This window comes from Musa acuminata, chromosome BXJ2-10, assembly GCF_036884655.1.
Source record: "Musa acuminata AAA Group cultivar baxijiao chromosome BXJ2-10, Cavendish_Baxijiao_AAA, whole genome shotgun sequence".
Classification (NCBI taxonomy): Eukaryota; Viridiplantae; Streptophyta; class Magnoliopsida; order Zingiberales; family Musaceae; genus Musa; species Musa acuminata.
Window position 1 is genome coordinate 30,198,000 of NC_088347.1, and position 19,560 is coordinate 30,217,559.

Genomic DNA, 19,560 nt, shown 5'->3' on the forward strand with positions numbered 1-19,560 from the left:
ATGATCATGACATGGGAATTCATCATGCTCCTTTGGCAGGAACAGCGCACCACCATGATCTGCTCACCCATGAGGGGTTGCCTCGGTATCATTTGATCTGCTCACCCATGAGAATAGTTCACATCTTTGACTGGGTCCATGTTGCACGACCCACACAAAACTTATTAAATACATACCAGTGACAAACATTCCCTTTGCCTACTGAATTGCTACAACTTACAAATTGTAAATCCAAACAAGAAAAGAGTCACCAATGTGGAGACTGAAAACACACAAGAAAATTAGTATATGTGCTCAATACAGCAAATTTGGCTGGGCACCAATTCAACTATGACTATGCACGTAAGACGATTAGAGCCTGCTGTTTACTGATGTTCATGTGCATGTTAGAGATAGAAAGTTGGATTGAACTCATACCTAAGTAGTTGCAACATGGTTTTACCACTACTTTTCCAAAGCCTACACGGAGTCATCAGGTATTGTGGGCGCAACAAAGATTAATGTACACAGCCATCACAGCTACTACTCTTTTTGGATCTAGCAGCATGAAAAAACACCAATCATAAGTACATATTCGAGAGCAAATACAAAATTGTCAAAATTATTAAAAATATAAGAAAAAAAAAGAAAATGATCCTTACCAACCACTAGATTAGGCAGTACGTTGGTAGACAACATTTCTGTTTGAGAGATGGCCCCTCTTCCTTTATAATCTGACTGGACATCAGTACGATGTGATACTTACGATCAAAATACGAACACCACTATCACGGACATCAGCATTATCAAGGAAGAGAATCAGCAACAATTATGACATCAGCAACATGTCAGCCACTCTCAGCCACTACGACTTCACTCAAATGGAGAGAGCTATAAAAATTGCATGATGTCAGCAAACATCCAAAGTAAACTACCAAAACACAATTTCACATATGGAATTTTAGAAAAGATATAACAAACAATATAAATAAAGCGCACTGCATGATAAACTAAATTAGTACTATTTGACCATACTGTTCCATGCATCAAAGACAGTTCTGAATTATGATAACAGACAGCTAAGCACACGAGTTTTTTTTTTTTTTAAGTTGTTGACCTTGAAAAGAAGTTTAACAGCTACAACAATTCGCACAGCCACTATCAGGAATATCTTTGGAGATGCAACCTCAAATCAAATGCTCTGGAGACAGGGACCATGAACAGTGTCTTGTGTTTCCTAACAAAAGATATCAAAAGAAACTTGACAAGATAAATCTGAAAAAAGAAAGTTCACAAACATAATAAAAAGTATACATCTTTTAGTACCTTTCAAAGGTGAAACACTATGGTGAAACACTTCGGGAATGTGAAGATGGTTCATGATTTTGTTCATCAGCACTTCCCTTGCGAGGTGTACTATGAGGAGATGAACTCCTTTTAGGACTAGGGCTACGGCGGATAGGCGATCCACTATCAAAGACGATACCAGCATAAGGGCTTAAGATAGCACAAGGACACGAGGATGACAGACACATTAGAAGGATGAAGTTCACAATTACCTGCTATAAGAACGACTTCTACTCCTTCGCACATCATCATACTTGCCTCTACCACTATGCTTGCGGTAATCAGGACTTACACTAGGACTTCGGCTGCTTCGGCGGTAATCCCTTTCCCTGTCATGATATCTGTCCCGCTCATGTCTCCCCCTGCTTCGACTTAGACTTCGACTTCGCCTCTTATATTCTCTATCTCGATACCTGAAGCAATGGAACAATTTTGGCCATAGGAATCATTCCAATGTCTGCAACATACAGTCTATAAGATAGCACTTCTGCAAAGCAACTCAATCACCAAGGACCAGGAAATGCACGTACGGTTTTTTTTAAGGAACATCACTATTTTAGTAATTTGTTACAACCAAGAATACATATATTCCTCTACGTGTTACCAATGGAGGTTGCCAAAATAAAGGTTTGCAACAAATAATCAAAACAAACAAACATGGCAAAGACAAGATATTATAATATATAATCTATTGCTGTTAATGGTGCTGAAAAGCTACTGCAATTGGATTGGTAGTTTTCTAAAACTGCCGATCTTTTGATTGGTGAAATAAATATCTCATGATACATGGGAAGTATCAAAGACATCCTCTTGAAATATTCTGAATCCCAAAGAACCATATACAACTCTTAGAACATTGCATTCAGAAAGATAACTATAAACAGGAGCAGTAAGTAAAACAATTCAACATATGCGATACATTTGTAGGCAACATATGCCCCTTGGCCTTGGGCTGCGGCTTCTAGACCTACCACTGGTCCTTGGTACTTCTTCCACAATTCTCCCTTTATGACTGAAAAAATAAAAAAAAGAAACTGATAATAAGTTACTAGCAATTTAATGGCATCAAAACAGATGAAAGAGGTAAGATATGATGAAATTCAAATATGTTCTTAGTGTTGGTGATGCATTGCTTGCAATCTTCTGTATTCCTAATCTGAATTTTATGTTTTCCCTGATCATTCTATAATACCATCATATATGTGAATTTTCCACTTACCACAGACTCCATCAATCTGTGAAGCCTGAATCACTATCAAGACACATCAAGACCAAGAATGCACTCTTGGTCTAACTTCATCGCAATCAAGATTATACAAATCATGCATTCGAATGGGCTAATAAGGAAGTGGACACAGTTTCACTCCATGAACCATAAATCACTGTCATGACCCCACAACACAAAAGAACACAGTCTTGGGTTAATATCATCTAGGTCGAGACATAATTGTTAAAATTTAGTATTTCAATTGAACTTTGAGGACAATCCAATAATTCAAAAACTTGAGTGATCTAGACACTGTGGAGGTAGCCTTCCTAACAAACTTTAGAATTAAATTCATAATATTTTAGTTATGAATAGTGTGATAGTCCTGACTATCAAGGTATGCAATTTCAAATAATACCATCCGGTACGGACGATATGTAACAGTTCGTCAGTTGGCCGGTACACTGACCGCCCGTTACCGAACGAAACAAAATACATATATATAAATATTTATATATAAATCTATATAATCATTAATATATATATACGAGACGACGTCGCCCTGCCTGAGAGAAGAGAGAGGCGACATATATATACATATATATATACATATATATATACATATATATATACCAAGCGGTATACCGTTCGGTATATCGCTCGGTATACAATATCGTATTATACCGAACGAATGTTGAAACTCCGATACGATACGATATTGCATACCTTGCTGACTACTATTTTTAGCAATATTTCATTTGAAGTGACAACATTAGAATATGCATGAATACTTGAGAATATATTACATATTGCAAAAGCAATTATACTTAAAAAAACAAAGGTATATGACTGGAGCCTCAAACCAATCATTATCATAATTTTCTAGTCAACAGATGTACTTTTGATATCATACACGAATATACATATTCATACCTGCAAATATGTATTCATGAGAGCAACACTTTTTTGCATGGATAAGGTCAAAGAGAGTTTTTTCACAAATTTTCTGAAAATAAAAGGTCAGCATACTAGTATACATGCATAGATAAGTGACCTACATGTGGTCTTATTAGAGTTTCACAGCATACTCTTGTTTGGAACTATCAAAAGAGAGTCTCAGCACAATACCACAAAGATAAGCCAATGGGGAAAAAAATTCAAAAGCTCCCAAGGACTTCAGGTCACAGAAAATGGCAAGAATAAAGCACATCAATAACAGTTAAGCTGTGCTGTGTCCATGTTGGCACAAGCTAACGTTTAAAAAAAAATGATACCAGCACATTCCAGTCTACCTTATAATGAGCTCCAGTAAGAGTGTTTCCAAAAACACAGCAGCTGGAGAGAGTATAATACATGATGCACAAAAGCATGTGATGCTTGTGGGAAAATTTACCTTAAGCGCATGCTTCAGGTGATTTAACCTCATAAACATTAGTATCAGAAAATAATATAACACTTATTTGGTACTTTTCTCAGTCAAAAAAAGAAACAGAAATATTTTTATATACGATCCAAAGTAATGCATCAAATCCTTTCTGCCTTGATACTAAAAGAGCACGGCCTGCCTTGATCGTGTTGCAGATAAATCAATATTACGTGACTATTCTGAGTCTATCATCCAAAATGATATTGGGTGAAAATAGTTATCACATTCCGCTTTATTTCAAGGAAATATCAGCAGATACTAACAGGTTATACCACGAAACAAAGATGATGGTTGTCGACAACTGAACAAGAAGATCCATAATACTTACATCCGTTCAGCATTTGGACCATACTTCGCGAACTGAACCCTAATTTCTCGGCCGTCCACATTTCTCCCTAATTCGCATCAGAAAGAAAGACAATAAACGCAAAAGACAAGATAATCTGTGGCATAAAATAAGAAGATCAAAGTTGATGGGGGAAATCACACCATCGAGCTTCTCCACGGCTTTCTGTGCCTCATCAGCATACTTATACCTCACGAATGCGAAACCTCGCGAATCCCCAGTCCTTCCGAGTCCATGAAACCGGAGAATATTACAAATCTTGATGGAGAAAAACCCTCGGAATGAAAACACAACAAAAAGAAGAAACGAACTTCGATCCAAGAATGTACCTTCGATCCCTCGGGATGAAGACATCCACCACCTCACCGTACTTGTCGAAGAGCGGGAAGAGGTCGTCTGCCGTCGTCCCTGCGAAAAACACCACCCATGAAGACAAAGAAACTACAGGGAGAGAGGCGTGGAGCAGAGGGTGAATGGGGGAAGACACTCACGGAACGTGATGTTGAGGACGAGGAGGGAATACGTGTCTCTGATGTCCGGAGGCCCGGTCGCCCGAAGTGCGACATCTCAAGATGGGACAGGGAAGGACAAAGCGTTCAGGGTTTGGGTTTTGAAGGATTAGGGAGTGACCGGTGTGGAAAGGCGGTGCGGGTGATTTATAGGTCGAGTGGGCCTGGGCCAAAATCTTGGATTACGCCCGAATAAAATTGGTTTACGGGTCCGAGTGAAGGACTTTGTTAATCGGGTTGATCGACCCAAACTCGAATCCAATCGGGTATTAACAGGTCCGAGACCCGTAATCTGATGGGTCAATTAGGTCAAAATTGCCTGACTCTTATTCACCCAGTGACATTTAAACCCCTCCAAATTGCCAGGTATTAACACGTCCCGTAATCTGATGGGTCAATCGGGTACTAACAGGTCAGAGGCCCGATTCATTCGAATTGCAGCCCAATGACGAACTCCAAATTTATCTGGATCCGCATCCGAGTTACAAACTAGACTTGATGGTTCATTCGACGTTAGGTTTGGAACTGATGGAGGTCGGATGCGGATGACTAGATTTCAATCCGAGTCCAGTAGAAAAGAGCGCCGAACCTTTTACCGTCCGCTAGGAAACGTTTGGGGGCAGGAGAACAGTAGCACCAGCTCGAGGGCATCGGAAAGGGAGGAGATGGGAAGCCGCCTTGGACGACGCGTGATCCACTTCGCAAACCTGCCCATCAAGCTCCTCCTGCCGTCGCCTCCCTTGGATTCCATACGCGAGATCGCCCTCAAGACCATCCCCTCCGCCTCCAAGGTGGAGATCCGCCGCGTGCTCGAGTCCCTCTACGGCTTCGACGTCGCCGAGGTGCGCACCCTCAACATGGAGGGCAAGAAGACCAAGCGCGGTCCCTTCCTGGCCGCCAAGCCCGACTATAAGAAGGCCTACGTCACGCTCCGCTCCCCCCTCTCCCTCTCCCCCGACCTCTTCCCCGTCAAGCTCATCTTCGAAGAGAAGGAGCGCATCGCCGCTGCCGCCTCCCGCCGCCCCGCCGTTGTCGAAGGCGAAGACGGCCGCGGCGAGCGCAAGCACTGGCTCGACGATAGACGCCGCGAGGAGCCGAGTGGGTATCGCGGCAAGCGTGCTGCTGCTGGTGGCGGCGGGGTACGGCGGCGTGGCGGCGGCGGTGGCGGTGGCGGCGGGAGAGGGAAGAAAGGACAGGAGGAGAGCAAGTTCCCCTGGAGCAGCATGCGTCTGTCAGAGTCGGCTTAGAAGGCTTAGAAGTAGTCTGTTTTCTCTCTTAATAAGCGTCGAAGACTGCGTCTTTTTCGACCAACCTTGCTGGATTTTCAGGAAAGTTTGTTCGAGATTATTTACATGGTGATAACTTGTTTTTATGAATATTTTTGTTATAGTTTTTACCCTCCTTTGTTATAATGTACGATCTCTGCCTGCTACATGTTTGACGGAAAGCCAGTATGGTTTTTTTACTGTTAGAATTCCGAGTTATTTGCTTTTATTCACTCTTTGCTTCTTATTCAACAACGATTTTTTTGGTTCTAACATACTCGAAGGTGTAAACTTGCTAGTAATAGGTGAAGATGAATGTTTCTTTAGGATGCTTAACGTTCAAGCCCCGCCCGCTACATGTTTGACGGAAAGCCGATATGGTTTTTTGGGTTTAGAATTCTGATTTATTTCCCTTCTGTTCACTCTTTGACTCTCGATCAGTCATGGATTTCTTATTCTGAAATATTGAAGATCGTAGGCTTGCTGGTTATAGGTAGAGAGAGTTTTTATTATCATAAAATAGAGGGAATATATGATGACAACTGATCCAATTATTCCCATTTCATGGTTTAATGGTTTGAAATAGTAATATATGCCTAAATGGAGTGTGGAAGAACTTTTACATTGTGTGTTCCTACGAAAAATAATGAATTAAGTGGAGACTTGGTGTTCCAATTGGCATTGGTTTTTGTCACTCTTTCACTATTGATATGGGTTTTGCTGGCAGCCTTTGTAATCCTTTGTTTATGAGGTAACACTATGATGAAGTTGTCATAATATTCATTGGAATTAAATGGGCAAGATGGGATCCATAAAAATGTGCTTCTGGGAATAAGTTCGCTAACATTGCAATTAGTTCTGGGAATAAGTGGAAGTGTGAAATATCTTATGGGTTAATCTGCTTATCTGATAAGATTATTCCTTGAGATGGTAGAGCCAGAAATGCGGCTAAACAAACATATTTGCCAACAAGATAATGTGGTAGGTAGGTCTAAGTGGAAAATTCAATTATTTTTAGCATAGCTAGTCATATCTTTATATCAGAATGAATTATGTCCAACTTGAAGGTGCTATCTAGTTATGGTAGAGCTAGAAATGAGGCTAAACATATTTGCCAACAAGATAATGTGGTAGGTAGGTCTAAGTGGAAAATTCAATTATTTTTAGCATAGCTAGTCACATCTTTATATCGAGATGAATTATGTCCAACTTGAAACTACTATCTAGTTTGGCCAGTAAAAGATAATGTCCAACTTGAATGTGCTATCTAGTTTCGTCGGTAAAGATCACATCATCGTGAAGTTCATGTTTATCTTTTAAAAAAGAAATTTAAAAGATTATGTTCACCTTAGAGTTTGATATAGGCTGGCTCACTTTTAGTTCTATCTATTGGGATGCTTGTTGTAGCTTCTTTAGCTTCATTATGAAGCTCAAACAAATTGCAAAACTTATGTGCAAGAAGTTGTCTTGTGTGCTATATATATAGCAAAGTGGCCTAACTCAATCCGACTTGTGAGGGAACTTATGGGAAAGATAGTTTTACATACACCTTATTTTTCTATCCTTCAATTCAGCTATGGCATGTAAATATGCAAAGCTCCATGTCTGGGGCTTGCACTATTATCTTGCTCTTGGATTTACATGTCAAGATCAATCAATTCTTATCTAGCTTGATCAAATCATGTTTGCTAAAAAAAAAAATCAAACCTAGTTCAGTCACCACATGAGACTACTTGACCAAACAAAGTCGTATGGCTTGCTGGTCCACCGTGCGTGGACTTGACATCCAGTAACCATGAAGGTCTCTAAAGCATCTTCCTCTCCAAGAAATCAAATGAAAGCGAGGGAAAAACATAGAAAGACCACGTGACCTATACGAATGATTGAGGAGAAGTAATGAAGACGCGTTACCTCTTTCACTTTCCGTGGGAGAGCACCAGCTCGCGAACGAGCCCACAGCCGCGGCAGTTGACGAGCATCCTCACTTCGTCTTCCTCGTGGCAGGGGGAGTCGTCTCCGTTCGCCCTCGAACGCTTCCCCTCCTCGCTCCCGCCCTCCTGCCAGAACCCAAATGACCATAATTCCCTGCTCTGTTGGGTCGTCGTAAAAGATCCGATCACAAGCCCTTCACGGGATCTTGAGCACAATCCCTTTGGAAGAAAACTCCCAGGAAAAGTAGAAAGAACAAAAAAACGAGAGGATCGCTACCACCCATTTGAGATCGCAAGGCGAAGATGATTTGAACGTCAGTGGAAATGTAAAGAGAAATCAAGAACTGCCCCTTGTTTTCCCACAAGGAAAATAGAAAGAATACTACAAATAAAGGATCGCGATCGCCGGTTGGAGATCGTTAGGCGACGATAATTTGAACGATGAGAAAAAAATTAAGGGCTACCCTAGTCCAACAGGGGAGTTACCGCCTCATCCGGACCCGAGGAAGAAGGTGCGGAGGGGGACGAATTCGACATCTCCGGTGGAGGGGACAGGGGAGTGGTCGGGTCCGAGGACCGGTAGACAAAGGAGCCGCCCGTCGGTGTCGATGGAGAGGACGGCGAGATCCTAACCGTCGGCTCGAGGTGGGAAGCGGGTCCAGCGGAGACGGGGAAGGAGTGGGAGTGGACGAAAGGGGTAAAAACGGCAGGCGGGAGCGTCAACGAGAGGCTGGCGGCCGGGAATTGTAAGGAGGAGAAAGATGACCCAGAGCGCCGGAGGGCGAGGGCGGAGGGGGATGAGTGGTGAGAAGCGGAATCGGAACGTTGGAGGAGGGGGCCGGCGCCAGGGGGAGGGGGAGAAGGTGGGGAGGAAGCTAGGTCGTAGACAAGGAGCTTCTTGCGCGGGCGGGTGGGTGGTTGGAGGCAGCGGCGCTTGCGGTTGCCGCAGCAGGGGCAGGGCTCGGAGAAGGCGACGGCAGATGGAGCGGAGCCCTCCAACCGGAGCTCCGCGAGCGAGAAGCATCCCACCGCGGCGGATCCCGTCGACGTCTCGGCGACTTCCATCTCCCCCTCTCGCCACTTTTCTGCTTTTGTTTTCTTGAATCGGTGCACTGAGATGGAGGGAAATAAAGGCGGAGCAGGTTGCGTACACACGAGTAGATCTACGGTCCAGATAGGCTGCCGAAACGATGGAACGGCTGAGATTTCCTCCGACGCCGAGGACTTCTTGAACCCCATGACGAGGTTGTTGTCGACCTTATCGAAAAGGATCGGACGGTGTGGAATTTCCATGTACTTATAATGGCCAATATAGTTTTAATATAGTTTTGCTAGCATTTCACGAGCATTTTATAGAAGACATTTACTTCCAATTTCTCAAATCGACATAAATCACATTGAATTGAAACGATATAGATCAATTAGCGACATCAATTTGGTGAATTCGATGTAGTTGATTTTAAAAAAACAGCAGTTCACCAATTGGGATTCTTATGGTTGCAGATGGAGATACAAGAGAACAGAGTTGTAAAGATACATCGGAGCATTTCCCAGCGACACAAAACCCTAATCCTAAAGCCTAAGAAAAAGGAAAAGGGCGATCGGAAACGATCCTCTCGAATCAGACCTCGTCTTCGTGGAGGAGCATGTTGGGGATGCCCTTAGTGATGGGGAACCCGCGGCCGGTCTCGGGGCACACGAGGGCGCCCTCCTCGACGTGGATCTCGAGCAGCGCGTGGTGGAAGCGGCGGAGGAAGTCCTCGGAGTCCAGCATCGCGGCGTCGGCCTCCTCGGGAAGCTCGCAGTAGTCGACGGCGCGGGCGGCGCCCGCAAGGGCCTTCCATTCGATCTTGGGGAAGATGTGGCGGAGAAAGTCGGCGTTGAGCTCCACCTCCTTCTCGACCCACTTCTCGGCCTCCAGGCGGAGGGGGAAGCCGTTGGTGACGCCCTTGATGTTGCAGGAGAGCATGTTGTGTGTCAAAAGCCTCATCTTTGCGCCGCCTCCTTTCGCTCTATCGATCGCACTTTTGGGACCTTGAGATATCGAGAACGTGCCCTAAAGCCTTATAAAAAGAGAGCTCGGATCGGAGCACCGTCGGTACACTCAACCAAATAGCTAACTTGTCATGAAAAATATATCTTCTCATTCCGAACTAATATTTATTTGTTTATTTCTTAAATTTTGGAAATTGTATAATATGAACTTATTAAAAGCAATATATATATATATATATATATATACGAGATATATATATACTTATTTGATAAATAAATGAAGCAAGCGAAGTATGGGGAAGCTCTATTTCCGAGTACCGCCCATAATTTGAAGTACAAGAGAATTATGGATAGTATTTAGCCCTCATAATCTACCCCTTGAGCATTAGCGTATCGTCGATTATTATTGATTCTTAAAAATGTGCATGGATGCTATAGTTATAATATAACAATTAAGACTAAGTATAAATTATTCTTTATAATTAATTATGATGATCTTTATACTTTAAAAAATTATATTAAGATTCTTTTACATAAGAAAGTAAAATATTTAATTCTGTTTCTCTTCATGTCACCAATAGAAAATTTGACACATGTTGTCGTACGTAGAAAAATAATATTTTAAAAAGAGATAAAAATATAATTTTATAATTACTATTCTCATCGCCCTCCCCTCTATCTTCGCTATTTTGCTATGTTTCTTTTCACTCTCACACCTTTCCTTAGTCCTTTTATCGAGACTACCTCCATCACGCACCATCACCTCTTGGCCTTCACAATGGAGATCTCCTGACAACTTCAAGTTCAATGTCGAGATCGGTGTCATCATCGCCAATCCTCGCCTCCATTGGCCTATGCCATTTTGAGAGCAGGGAATGAAACTATGTACTCTAATTCCCACAACTTCATTGGTAATTAGGTCGACCCTCACGTGTGCAACTATCATAGTGTCTCTACATCGCGATGTACCTTAACAACATCAAAATATCACCCGGTACCTCCCTGCAGAGCTCGCCCTCTTGATTGTAAGACTCCGATCACTTTCGCGACACCATCTTCGATCACCGCCCTCCTCCACATCAACTCCAATTGCTTTTGCGGTATCATCCCCTAAAACATCTTTCGTCTTAAACTCCTCCACAAGCTCGATGCTAGTAATAACTACTTCATCGACCCATTCTTAGATGTTGCCCTTCGCTTGTCGTCGTATAAGTACCTCAACCTTTGATTCAATGACTTTGAGGGAGCACTATCGTTGGTGCTCTTCAACGAGGAGCTCAACCTCATATCTAAAATGATAATTATTTTAGCTCCCAATGACTAACAATTTTAGCAACTTCAAAGCTTTCATCATCATCAACACGAACTATAAGATCCATTGCTACATTTCAAGTAGTATCGGCAAGATGGTAAGCACCCTCAACTAGCTCGTTTTGATAATAAGTTTTCAAGATTTAATCGAAGTTTTTTTCTTCAAGTAGATTGATCGGGAGGATAGCGAAGCCGATGAACGATAGCAAAGTGTGTCATTTTCTACATGTGACAGCATGTGTAGTATCTTCCGTCGATAAAGTCGATGGCGCGAGGAGAAAGATTATTAAATATTTTATTTTTATAAGTATAAGGATCCCAATGTAATTTTTTAAATGTAAGGATCGTGATGTTAAATATTACTAACTACATGGAATAATATATAATTAGTCTTAACGGTTCATGATTAATTGAAAGTTATCGATTGATATATCAAATGAGCATCTAGTGTCATCGAATAAGTGTGACGTAGTTATGATTAATTAAAATTATATCAATCCTAAAATTGAATTAAAATCAAGCCAAGACGGAGAAATTCGAACCGCCAACTACTCAAATTATGAAAAATACACCACTCTTAGATATCAACAGTAATTTCTACGTGCTATTGGTCCCTCTCAAAGCCGTTTCCTGTTTTGAGGAGACGGCTGAGCAACACTAAGTTTCGTTGGCACACACGTGCCCGGTGACGTGGGGCAAACCCTTCACGAAGCAATTCCTTCGTACCTTTTCGGTAACTCCGGTTTCGATAGCCTTCATTTTCTGTCACCGTGGTTTGGACCCCACCTGCCTCTGACCAATCAACGACAGGTGCATCGAACACAGTTAGTGAACACGTAAATAAGATATCGCTCTCGGAAAAGAAAGCTATCGTAAACGGCTTGAATTTATATATATTTACACACACCGAACAACGCACCGCTATTGACACGTGTGCATCCTCAGCGGGACCCGCGTGGGTCATCGATTCGGGGTAAAGACGGGTAACTCGGCGGTCGCCTCATATCAAATACACCAGATAAAACCTTCTCAACGCCGTCTTCCGATCCGTCGCGCTCCGCCATCATCAACAACGGACCGATCCGAAATAAATAGAACGAAGAGGGAAAGAAAGGAAACTACAGAAAGAGCCGGCGAGGAAACCCTAGTGGGGACGTTTACGATCGAGGCACGAATTCCTTCCCGTTTCAGTCGAAAGAGCCTCTCCATCGGTGGGGGCGAAACCTCGGAACCGACGGCTGAGGGAGCGATAGGGGGAACGCGACAGGGTTCGGGTTGCGGCGCTTGGATTGCTGCTGGGCGGTGAGCACGAACGGTGGATGGTGATGGGCGCCACGGGGTCTAAGTTGGAGAAGGCCCTCGGCGAGCAATTTCCCGAAGGCGAGCGCTACTTTGGTCTCGAGAACTTCGGCAATACCTGCTATTGCAACAGCGTCTTGCAGGTTCCCTTTGTTTTTATGTTTTCCCTCTTCGTCGTCGTAAAGAAACACGAAACCGCTCCTCAAATTTGACCCTTTCCTATTGTGTCAATTTCTCTTTCGTATGATAGGATCACATCTGATTTCTGCATCCTATGGGAAAAAGTAGGAAGCAATTTTATAACGTTTGCTACTTAACGGAGAGCGTGCTGATTCAAATGTCCTTTTCCTTGAAATGTGATCTTTCTAGTAATTTTGCAATATGTTTTACGCTCTCAACATGAGGGAACCCGGATACACACCAGATCTTAGACGTGAACCACTGAAAAGAAAACTAGTGTTGTAAGTCTTAATATTGTGTTCGCTCTCACCAACTACTGACTTCAAGATCTTATCATGTTAACTTATAGAAAACGTAACAGTATGTCAGAATCCTTTATAACTCAAGTCATTGTCTATCGATCTTGAACTAAATCTAAAGTAAAATTTTCAGTCAAGAAACTTTATCTGCCTTCATCCTATTGTTTAAACTGGTGTTTGAAGCCCATATTGTCTCTTCTTCGAGGCCATAAGATGTAACATGTGGCGCTTGCATTTATCCACAACGCAAAGCCTCCCCTTCTCTGAAATTCTTGTTTTTTGATTTTTCTGTTAGGTTTGTTTTCTTAATGAATTTTATCAAATGCTTTTGATTTCTTGCAAATAAAAGTGGAAATATTTGTAACTATAAAGAAAGATATGAAGTTGAGATCTGGTAGAATTAACGATTCTAAAATGATCAAATATCGAACAATTAATTTAAGAAGAAAAGCTACAAATGAGGATCCATCATCCATGCAGAGTCCATCTGATAAAAGTCATCCTTTGTTGCAATGCTTGAGATCTTTTTAGTGTTATGAAGGTTTTTGCGGTTATATTGTTCAGCTTCACTTAAATTGTGCAATTTGGAACTAATCTTAAAGATACAAAGGCTTCCATTAGATGTAGTGATAAAGCTTTATGATTGTTTGGAGACATGCTCAGTTGTTTCACTATCACAGAAACTAAGGGCATGTATTCAAATTAGTTAAATTTGAGATGATTAAAGGTTTTGGTCTAGTCAAGTATGGGGTTGAATTAAATAATCCTAGTTCGTGTAACATAGGTTCGACATGATAGTTTTTATCATTTGACAAGTTTTATTTTTCTTGGGAAACTATCCTTTTTTTTTGTCTGTCTTTATCTTTATTCTATCTTTGTTACCTTTTCTACTGTAGCAACAAACATTGTTGTTGAAAGCGTTAGATACCAAAAGGCTCCCAAAATGCCTGAGGCTCTAGGCACTTGTTCGAATGAAGCAAGACGCTCCCGAATATTATAATTTAAAAAATATATATCATGATTAATATAAATAAACTAAAACTAAAATAACACATCAAAGAGGGAAAAATACTATCGGTGATTGTTTGAGTTGGCTAAAATCCTTGAAGCTTTCTTACAGCTCCGTAAAGGGGTCAATCTAGATGAATAGCCTAGTGAGAACCCACTTCCACCAGCCAACTTGACCTAGTTATTTTTTTTCTATTGATTCGATCCTATAAGCAATAGAAGGGATGGCAGTAGAGCATAGTCAATGAACCTGCGGGAAGCAAAAGCAGCAATAAACTGATACATGGGTCACATAAGGTGGGGAAGAGGGAGCTCGCCCTGCCTAACGCTTGGGCCCAGACAAGCCTCTGCGCCGCGCCTGAGTTAAATTGCCCACCCAGCCCAATAGGCGGGTGCTCGGGCCACAGCTCGCCTAGGCGAGCGCCCAGGAGCCCTTTGACTTCACTGGCAATAGGACAATTAAGGCTTTCTGACTCTCGACAGTTAGTATTTGATATGTTAGTTCCATTCTTAATTTTCGCAGCATCCTCTGATTCACCATGTATAACTAATATGTTTCTTCCGCTGATGTAAGTTCACCTTTTCTCATCTGTTGGTCCTTGATCATGAAGGTACGTCCAAATTTCATTTTGGTTGTCTTTCTAAATTCTGATACCTCAACCGTGCGATCAATACATCATGTAAGGTGAACAAGCAGTTGTGCTCCTTTTCGATGATTCAGCTGACAGCACTAGGTTACATTCAAATTAATTTCTACTTGTGCCTTTTAAGTATCTTCAGATTATTCTTCACTGTTGGAGCTTCGTCTACCTTTCTGGCATTGTATGAATATATTTTATAGTCAGTACAAGTACTTTACTTCCTTTTTATGTCCTGCACGTGTGGACTGAAAATTTTCTAATCAAACAAAATTCCATGTCAAAAAACATCATAGTGGAGTGAAATAGATGCTACGACATGGTGCACATTTATTTGTAGATGCATAGGTGTAGTTTCAGCTTCTCAGGGGAAAGTGTGGCAAGAGTTTTATTGTTGTTGGTATGATCGACTTAGTTGTAGTCTTTTCTTGTTGACTATATGTCCACCTTAATGATCCTGAAAGCTTTGTTTCAGAGGTAACCCTTCTTTGTTGCTCGACGGGCATTATTCAACTATTTGGGCTTTTATGCTGATAAGCTTTACTCTTATTTTAAATCATTTTGGCGAATTTATATATTTTTTATTATTTCTCATCTTTTTGACATTCCTACTTTGTAGAGGATGATTGTTTTGACACACTAAATCAAACGATGAAAAATTTGCAAACCATGTAGATTTAGTGGTCGTTGGTTTCCTTCACTTTTTTCCCCACATATTCCCGTATGTTGCATCAAGTCTTGAAATGTAGGTATTGTAGTTTACTTGCTTGCAGGGTTGGTTTTAGTTGGCATGTTCTTTATCTATTCAGATGGATGGGAACTTGTTGAATGTAACTTATTGACATGTAATAAATTGCAACTGCTTTAGGATTTTTTTTATTTATTTTAATGAGGAGAATTTGTGCCTAAACAACACTATGTGATGACTGATTGTCCCAAATGTTGTAGTAATAACATATTAACTTTTATTCCCTTACTAAAGTGATAAGAAAGTTCTGCATATGTTAAAATGATCTTTTGAAAATATAACTTTAAGTGATCCACTTTGAGGATCTTTCTTTAGTATGTATTCCCTCATGTTCTAATTTATTTATAAACTAGTGTCATTATGGCATGTTACATGCAGGTGCTTTATTTTTGCATCCCCTTCCGTGAGCAATTGCTGGATTACTATGAAAACAACAAAAATGTTGGGGATGCAGAGGAGAACCTTTTGACATGTCTTGCCGATCTGTTCTCTCAGGTTTGTGGTTTCATGAGGATTTCTCATTTCATTATTCTTATAATTCTACCTACATTATTTCATCAATATGTAGAAATTCTGTTTCACTTTATGATGCTCCTAAATTGTATTTTTCACTACAGTCCTGAGCGAAAAAAAGAAAAATAAAGAACATGATGATCTGAGGGACATGTTCGCTTAGACAGAAAATTTATCACTATTTTATGTGTTTAAAACTTAAAAGTTGCTCACACCATATAATGGTCTTACAAAATTGTTTTCTTGGGTGAAAACAAAATTGCTCATAACCTTATAATCTAAGGGAAACACAATGATCAAACTTAACTTTGCTCTCCACTTCAACCATCTAGCTTTTACTCTATGACTAATATGTCCAAGGTACCAAAAACTCTGTTCATAGGTACTTATAACTTTATACATTTTGGTTACACCCTCATTACTTGTTAGTATTTCTGAAATCATATTTTATATATTTAGTGTTAGTCACACTTTGGTTACACCCTCATCAGTCAAAATAATACTGTCGGCAAATAACATACGCACGATGGTTTATCCTGTATATGATCAGTAAATTCATAGATTTTTTATACTGAAAAAAATAAGATCAGACCTTGATTTAATCCTATAGTTGTATTAAGCTTGCTAAACAGTTCCTATAGTCCTAGCACCAGTGATTACTTGACAATTACTTGCAAATAGTGATGAATTTTCACTTACAGCATAAATTCTTATTAACTTCCAGTAGATGCTTTGCATCACCTTATTCTGCGGTCTTGACAATTATTTTTCCTTCTAAGTCAATAATGTGAGGCCATGATACTTTGTGTCAGTTAAATCCATCAAGTTTATTGTATCTTAGTGATGGAATGTTATTTGGTAAGTCATCTTATTTGAGTTGCCATCTACTTTCTCTTGTAACTGTATGATTAAGTTGTCCAGTTGATATTTGTCACTTGAAAATTGTTATGCTTGATATATCCAGGGAAATCAGATGTGCACTGCAGTTATGTTCAATTGCATGCTACTTTGTGCAGATCAGCTCTCAGAAGAAGAAAACTGGCGTTATATCTCCTAGGCGTTTTGTGCAAAGAGTGAAGAAACAAAATGAACTCTTCCGCAGCTATATGCACCAGGTAAGTTTTGATGCTTGCTGTGTAATTTGTATTGTCGGAAAATTGACATGGTGGCAGTTTCATATCGGTTCCAGAGATTGTATGCTCTGAATGATACAAGTTCTTGTAGCTAATTCACTGTTATCTCTTTGTATATTTGTAGGATGCACATGAATTTCTGAATTTCCTGCTTAATGAGCTTGTTGATACTCTGGAGAGAGAGTCCAATGCTGCAAATTCTTCCCCTGAAGCCTCATCATCATCATCGTCATCATCATCTGAGAAGGTTGCAAATGGTCCAAGCAATCCTCCTGTCAATGGCTTACGGAAAGACCCTTTTGTTACTTGGGTTCATGACAGTTTTCAGGTAAATCAAGTGATCATGTCTGGTAATCCTTGTTTTACTGTTGGATGTTAATTCGGATTTATTGCAGAAACCCAGGCAAGTTTATGGTCATTGTCCTTTCACATACAGGGTATTCTAACCAATGAAACGAGGTGCTTGCGTTGTGAAACTGTTACTGCAAGAGATGAAACATTTTTTGACCTAAGCCTTGACATTGAGCAAAATAGTTCAATCACAAGTTGTCTCAAGAATTTTAGCTCAACAGAGACTCTGAATGCAGAGGACAAGTTCTTCTGCGACAAATGCTGCAGGTACATTGTGTCTTTCACTCAACTGTTCTTTTTACTCTCATTAAGTCTCATCATAGTTTTGTTGTGCCCTTTTCCCTCAATCATCGTAAACCTATAGTCTCCAAGGTCAAATGTAGCATCGTCCAAGAAAGACTGTTAGTCATGGTCTCATCCATTATCATACAAGTATTTAATAGCATATTTGGACCAAAATCAACTCATGTTTTGATTGAAGCAGTTGTGTTTTATTGTGTTGGTACTGATGAAATATTTGGATCATCAATTCTGTTTATATTTCATTTTGGGTTTCAATAACCAAACTAATTTACCACATAGTAGTCATTAAGCTGGTACGTTTGCATTAAGTTTCAGGAATCATGAGTTTCAAGTTGCAGCATCTTTTTCTTGCTGGAAGTCTGGACCCTTGGATCCTGTTTTGATAATTAGCCACAATAGTCTCTTCCTGATGGCATTTTTTTTGTCAAATTGATCACTAAATGTCAACGACACTAAAAAAAAAAGATAAAAGATCGAAACATTTTTGTCAAACAGATTCATGGTTACCTTTAAACTTGTCATTTTTTTCACCTGCGAACAATTTCATAATACCTTTCGCATTTGAGTTATCGGTATCTGAATGGGTATTTTTCTTGTTCTTGTGCTGGGGCAGTTTGCAAGAGGCCCAGAAGAGGATGAAGATTAAGAAGCCACCAAGCATCCTGGTAATTCATCTCAAGCGCTTCAAGTATATTGAGCACCTTGGTCGTAACAAGAAGCTATCATACCGGGTCGTGTTTCCCATGGAGTTGAAACTTATGAACACTGTCGAAGATCCCGACACAGAGTATTCACTCTTTGCAGTTGTGGTTCATATAGGAACTGGTCCGAACCATGGTCACTATGTCAGTCTCGTCAAGAGTCATAACCACTGGCTCTACTTTGACGATGAGACTGTGGAGATGATTGATGAATTGACTATGCACAAGTACTTTGGTTCTTCACAGGAGTACCCGAGCAACACAGAACATGGGTATATTTTGTTCTATGAGAGCCTTGGTAAAAGCAGCTGAGGAGCTCATCATTTGGGGTTTTGAGGCACTTTTCATTTTCCAGCCATTAATACCTTTTTTTCCCTAATATATATTTTTTAGAATTGCTATTCAAATTCTAGGTATAGAGCTTAACCAGAGGATGTGATATTTACAGTAAATGCAGTGTATAGTGGATGGTGGAAGCCCATAATCTTTTTCTCTAATAAGGAATTTTCAGGATGTGAAAGGTTCACAGGAGAGAGATATTTATTGCATGCCATGGTTTGCTTGGTGGATTTGCTGTATCTACATAATCAATGTCTGCCCTAATTTGGTGAGTGATTTCTACGTGTTTGGCCCAAAAGCAATGATTGACTTTGAATCTTTGTTAGGTTCATCCCTCGAGACCAAAAACCATTGTACCTGTGATGCCCGCCCCCCAATTAATTATTGGTTTCTTTGATTTTGTATTTTATTGCTTGATTACAATTGGATATAACTTTGCATTTTTCCGACATTGCTTATGCGTGGTGTTTATTCTTCATGAGAGTGATTGATGTAAACAGATGCATTATGGAAGTTCTACTTTCATAGTCTATTGATTTATAGAAAACATATTTCTTATATTAAGTCGCTAAATAATGGCTTTTAACTAAAGCCCAAATTTGTTGTATATGAAATTGGGTTGGTTGGCTATATGTGCAAGGAGTAGCCAATAGGTGTTTTTTTTTCTTTTATGCATGTGCTGCAATATATATATACATAAATATGTATGTATGTATGTATGTATGTATGTAT

The 19,560-nt window shown here is 40.4% G+C and overlaps 3 protein-coding genes and 1 pseudogene across 3 annotated transcripts; 2 read left to right on the forward strand and 2 right to left on the reverse strand.

The window, feature by feature from the left end:
* Positions 1-131: 131 nt before the first annotated feature.
* LOC135625057 (serine/arginine-rich splicing factor SC35-like) lies at positions 132-5,288 on the reverse strand (annotated as a pseudogene).
* A 111-nt stretch (positions 5,289-5,399) lies between these two features.
* LOC103968646 (uncharacterized) lies at positions 5,400-6,279 on the forward strand. Its single transcript, XM_009381928.3, has one exon. It carries the CDS (start codon positions 5,480-5,482, stop codon positions 6,059-6,061), a length of 582 nt encoding a protein of 193 aa, XP_009380203.2. The 5' UTR covers positions 5,400-5,479; the 3' UTR covers positions 6,062-6,279.
* Positions 6,280-9,484: 3,205 nt separating this feature from the next.
* LOC103968645 (multifunctional methyltransferase subunit TRM112 homolog A) lies at positions 9,485-10,059 on the reverse strand. Its single transcript, XM_009381927.3, has one exon. The coding sequence runs from the start codon at positions 9,998-10,000 to the stop codon at positions 9,632-9,634; it is 369 nt and encodes a 122-aa protein (XP_009380202.1). The 5' UTR covers positions 10,001-10,059; the 3' UTR covers positions 9,485-9,631.
* A 2,297-nt stretch (positions 10,060-12,356) lies between these two features.
* LOC103968648 (ubiquitin carboxyl-terminal hydrolase 3) lies at positions 12,357-19,020 on the forward strand. Its single transcript, XM_009381930.3, has 6 exons — positions 12,357-12,758; positions 15,867-15,983; positions 17,018-17,116; positions 17,259-17,462; positions 17,571-17,752; positions 18,402-19,020. The coding sequence occupies exons 1-6, from the start codon at positions 12,636-12,638 to the stop codon at positions 18,799-18,801; spliced, it is 1,125 nt and encodes a 374-aa protein (XP_009380205.1). The 5' UTR covers positions 12,357-12,635; the 3' UTR covers positions 18,802-19,020.
* Positions 19,021-19,560: the final 540 nt, after the last annotated feature.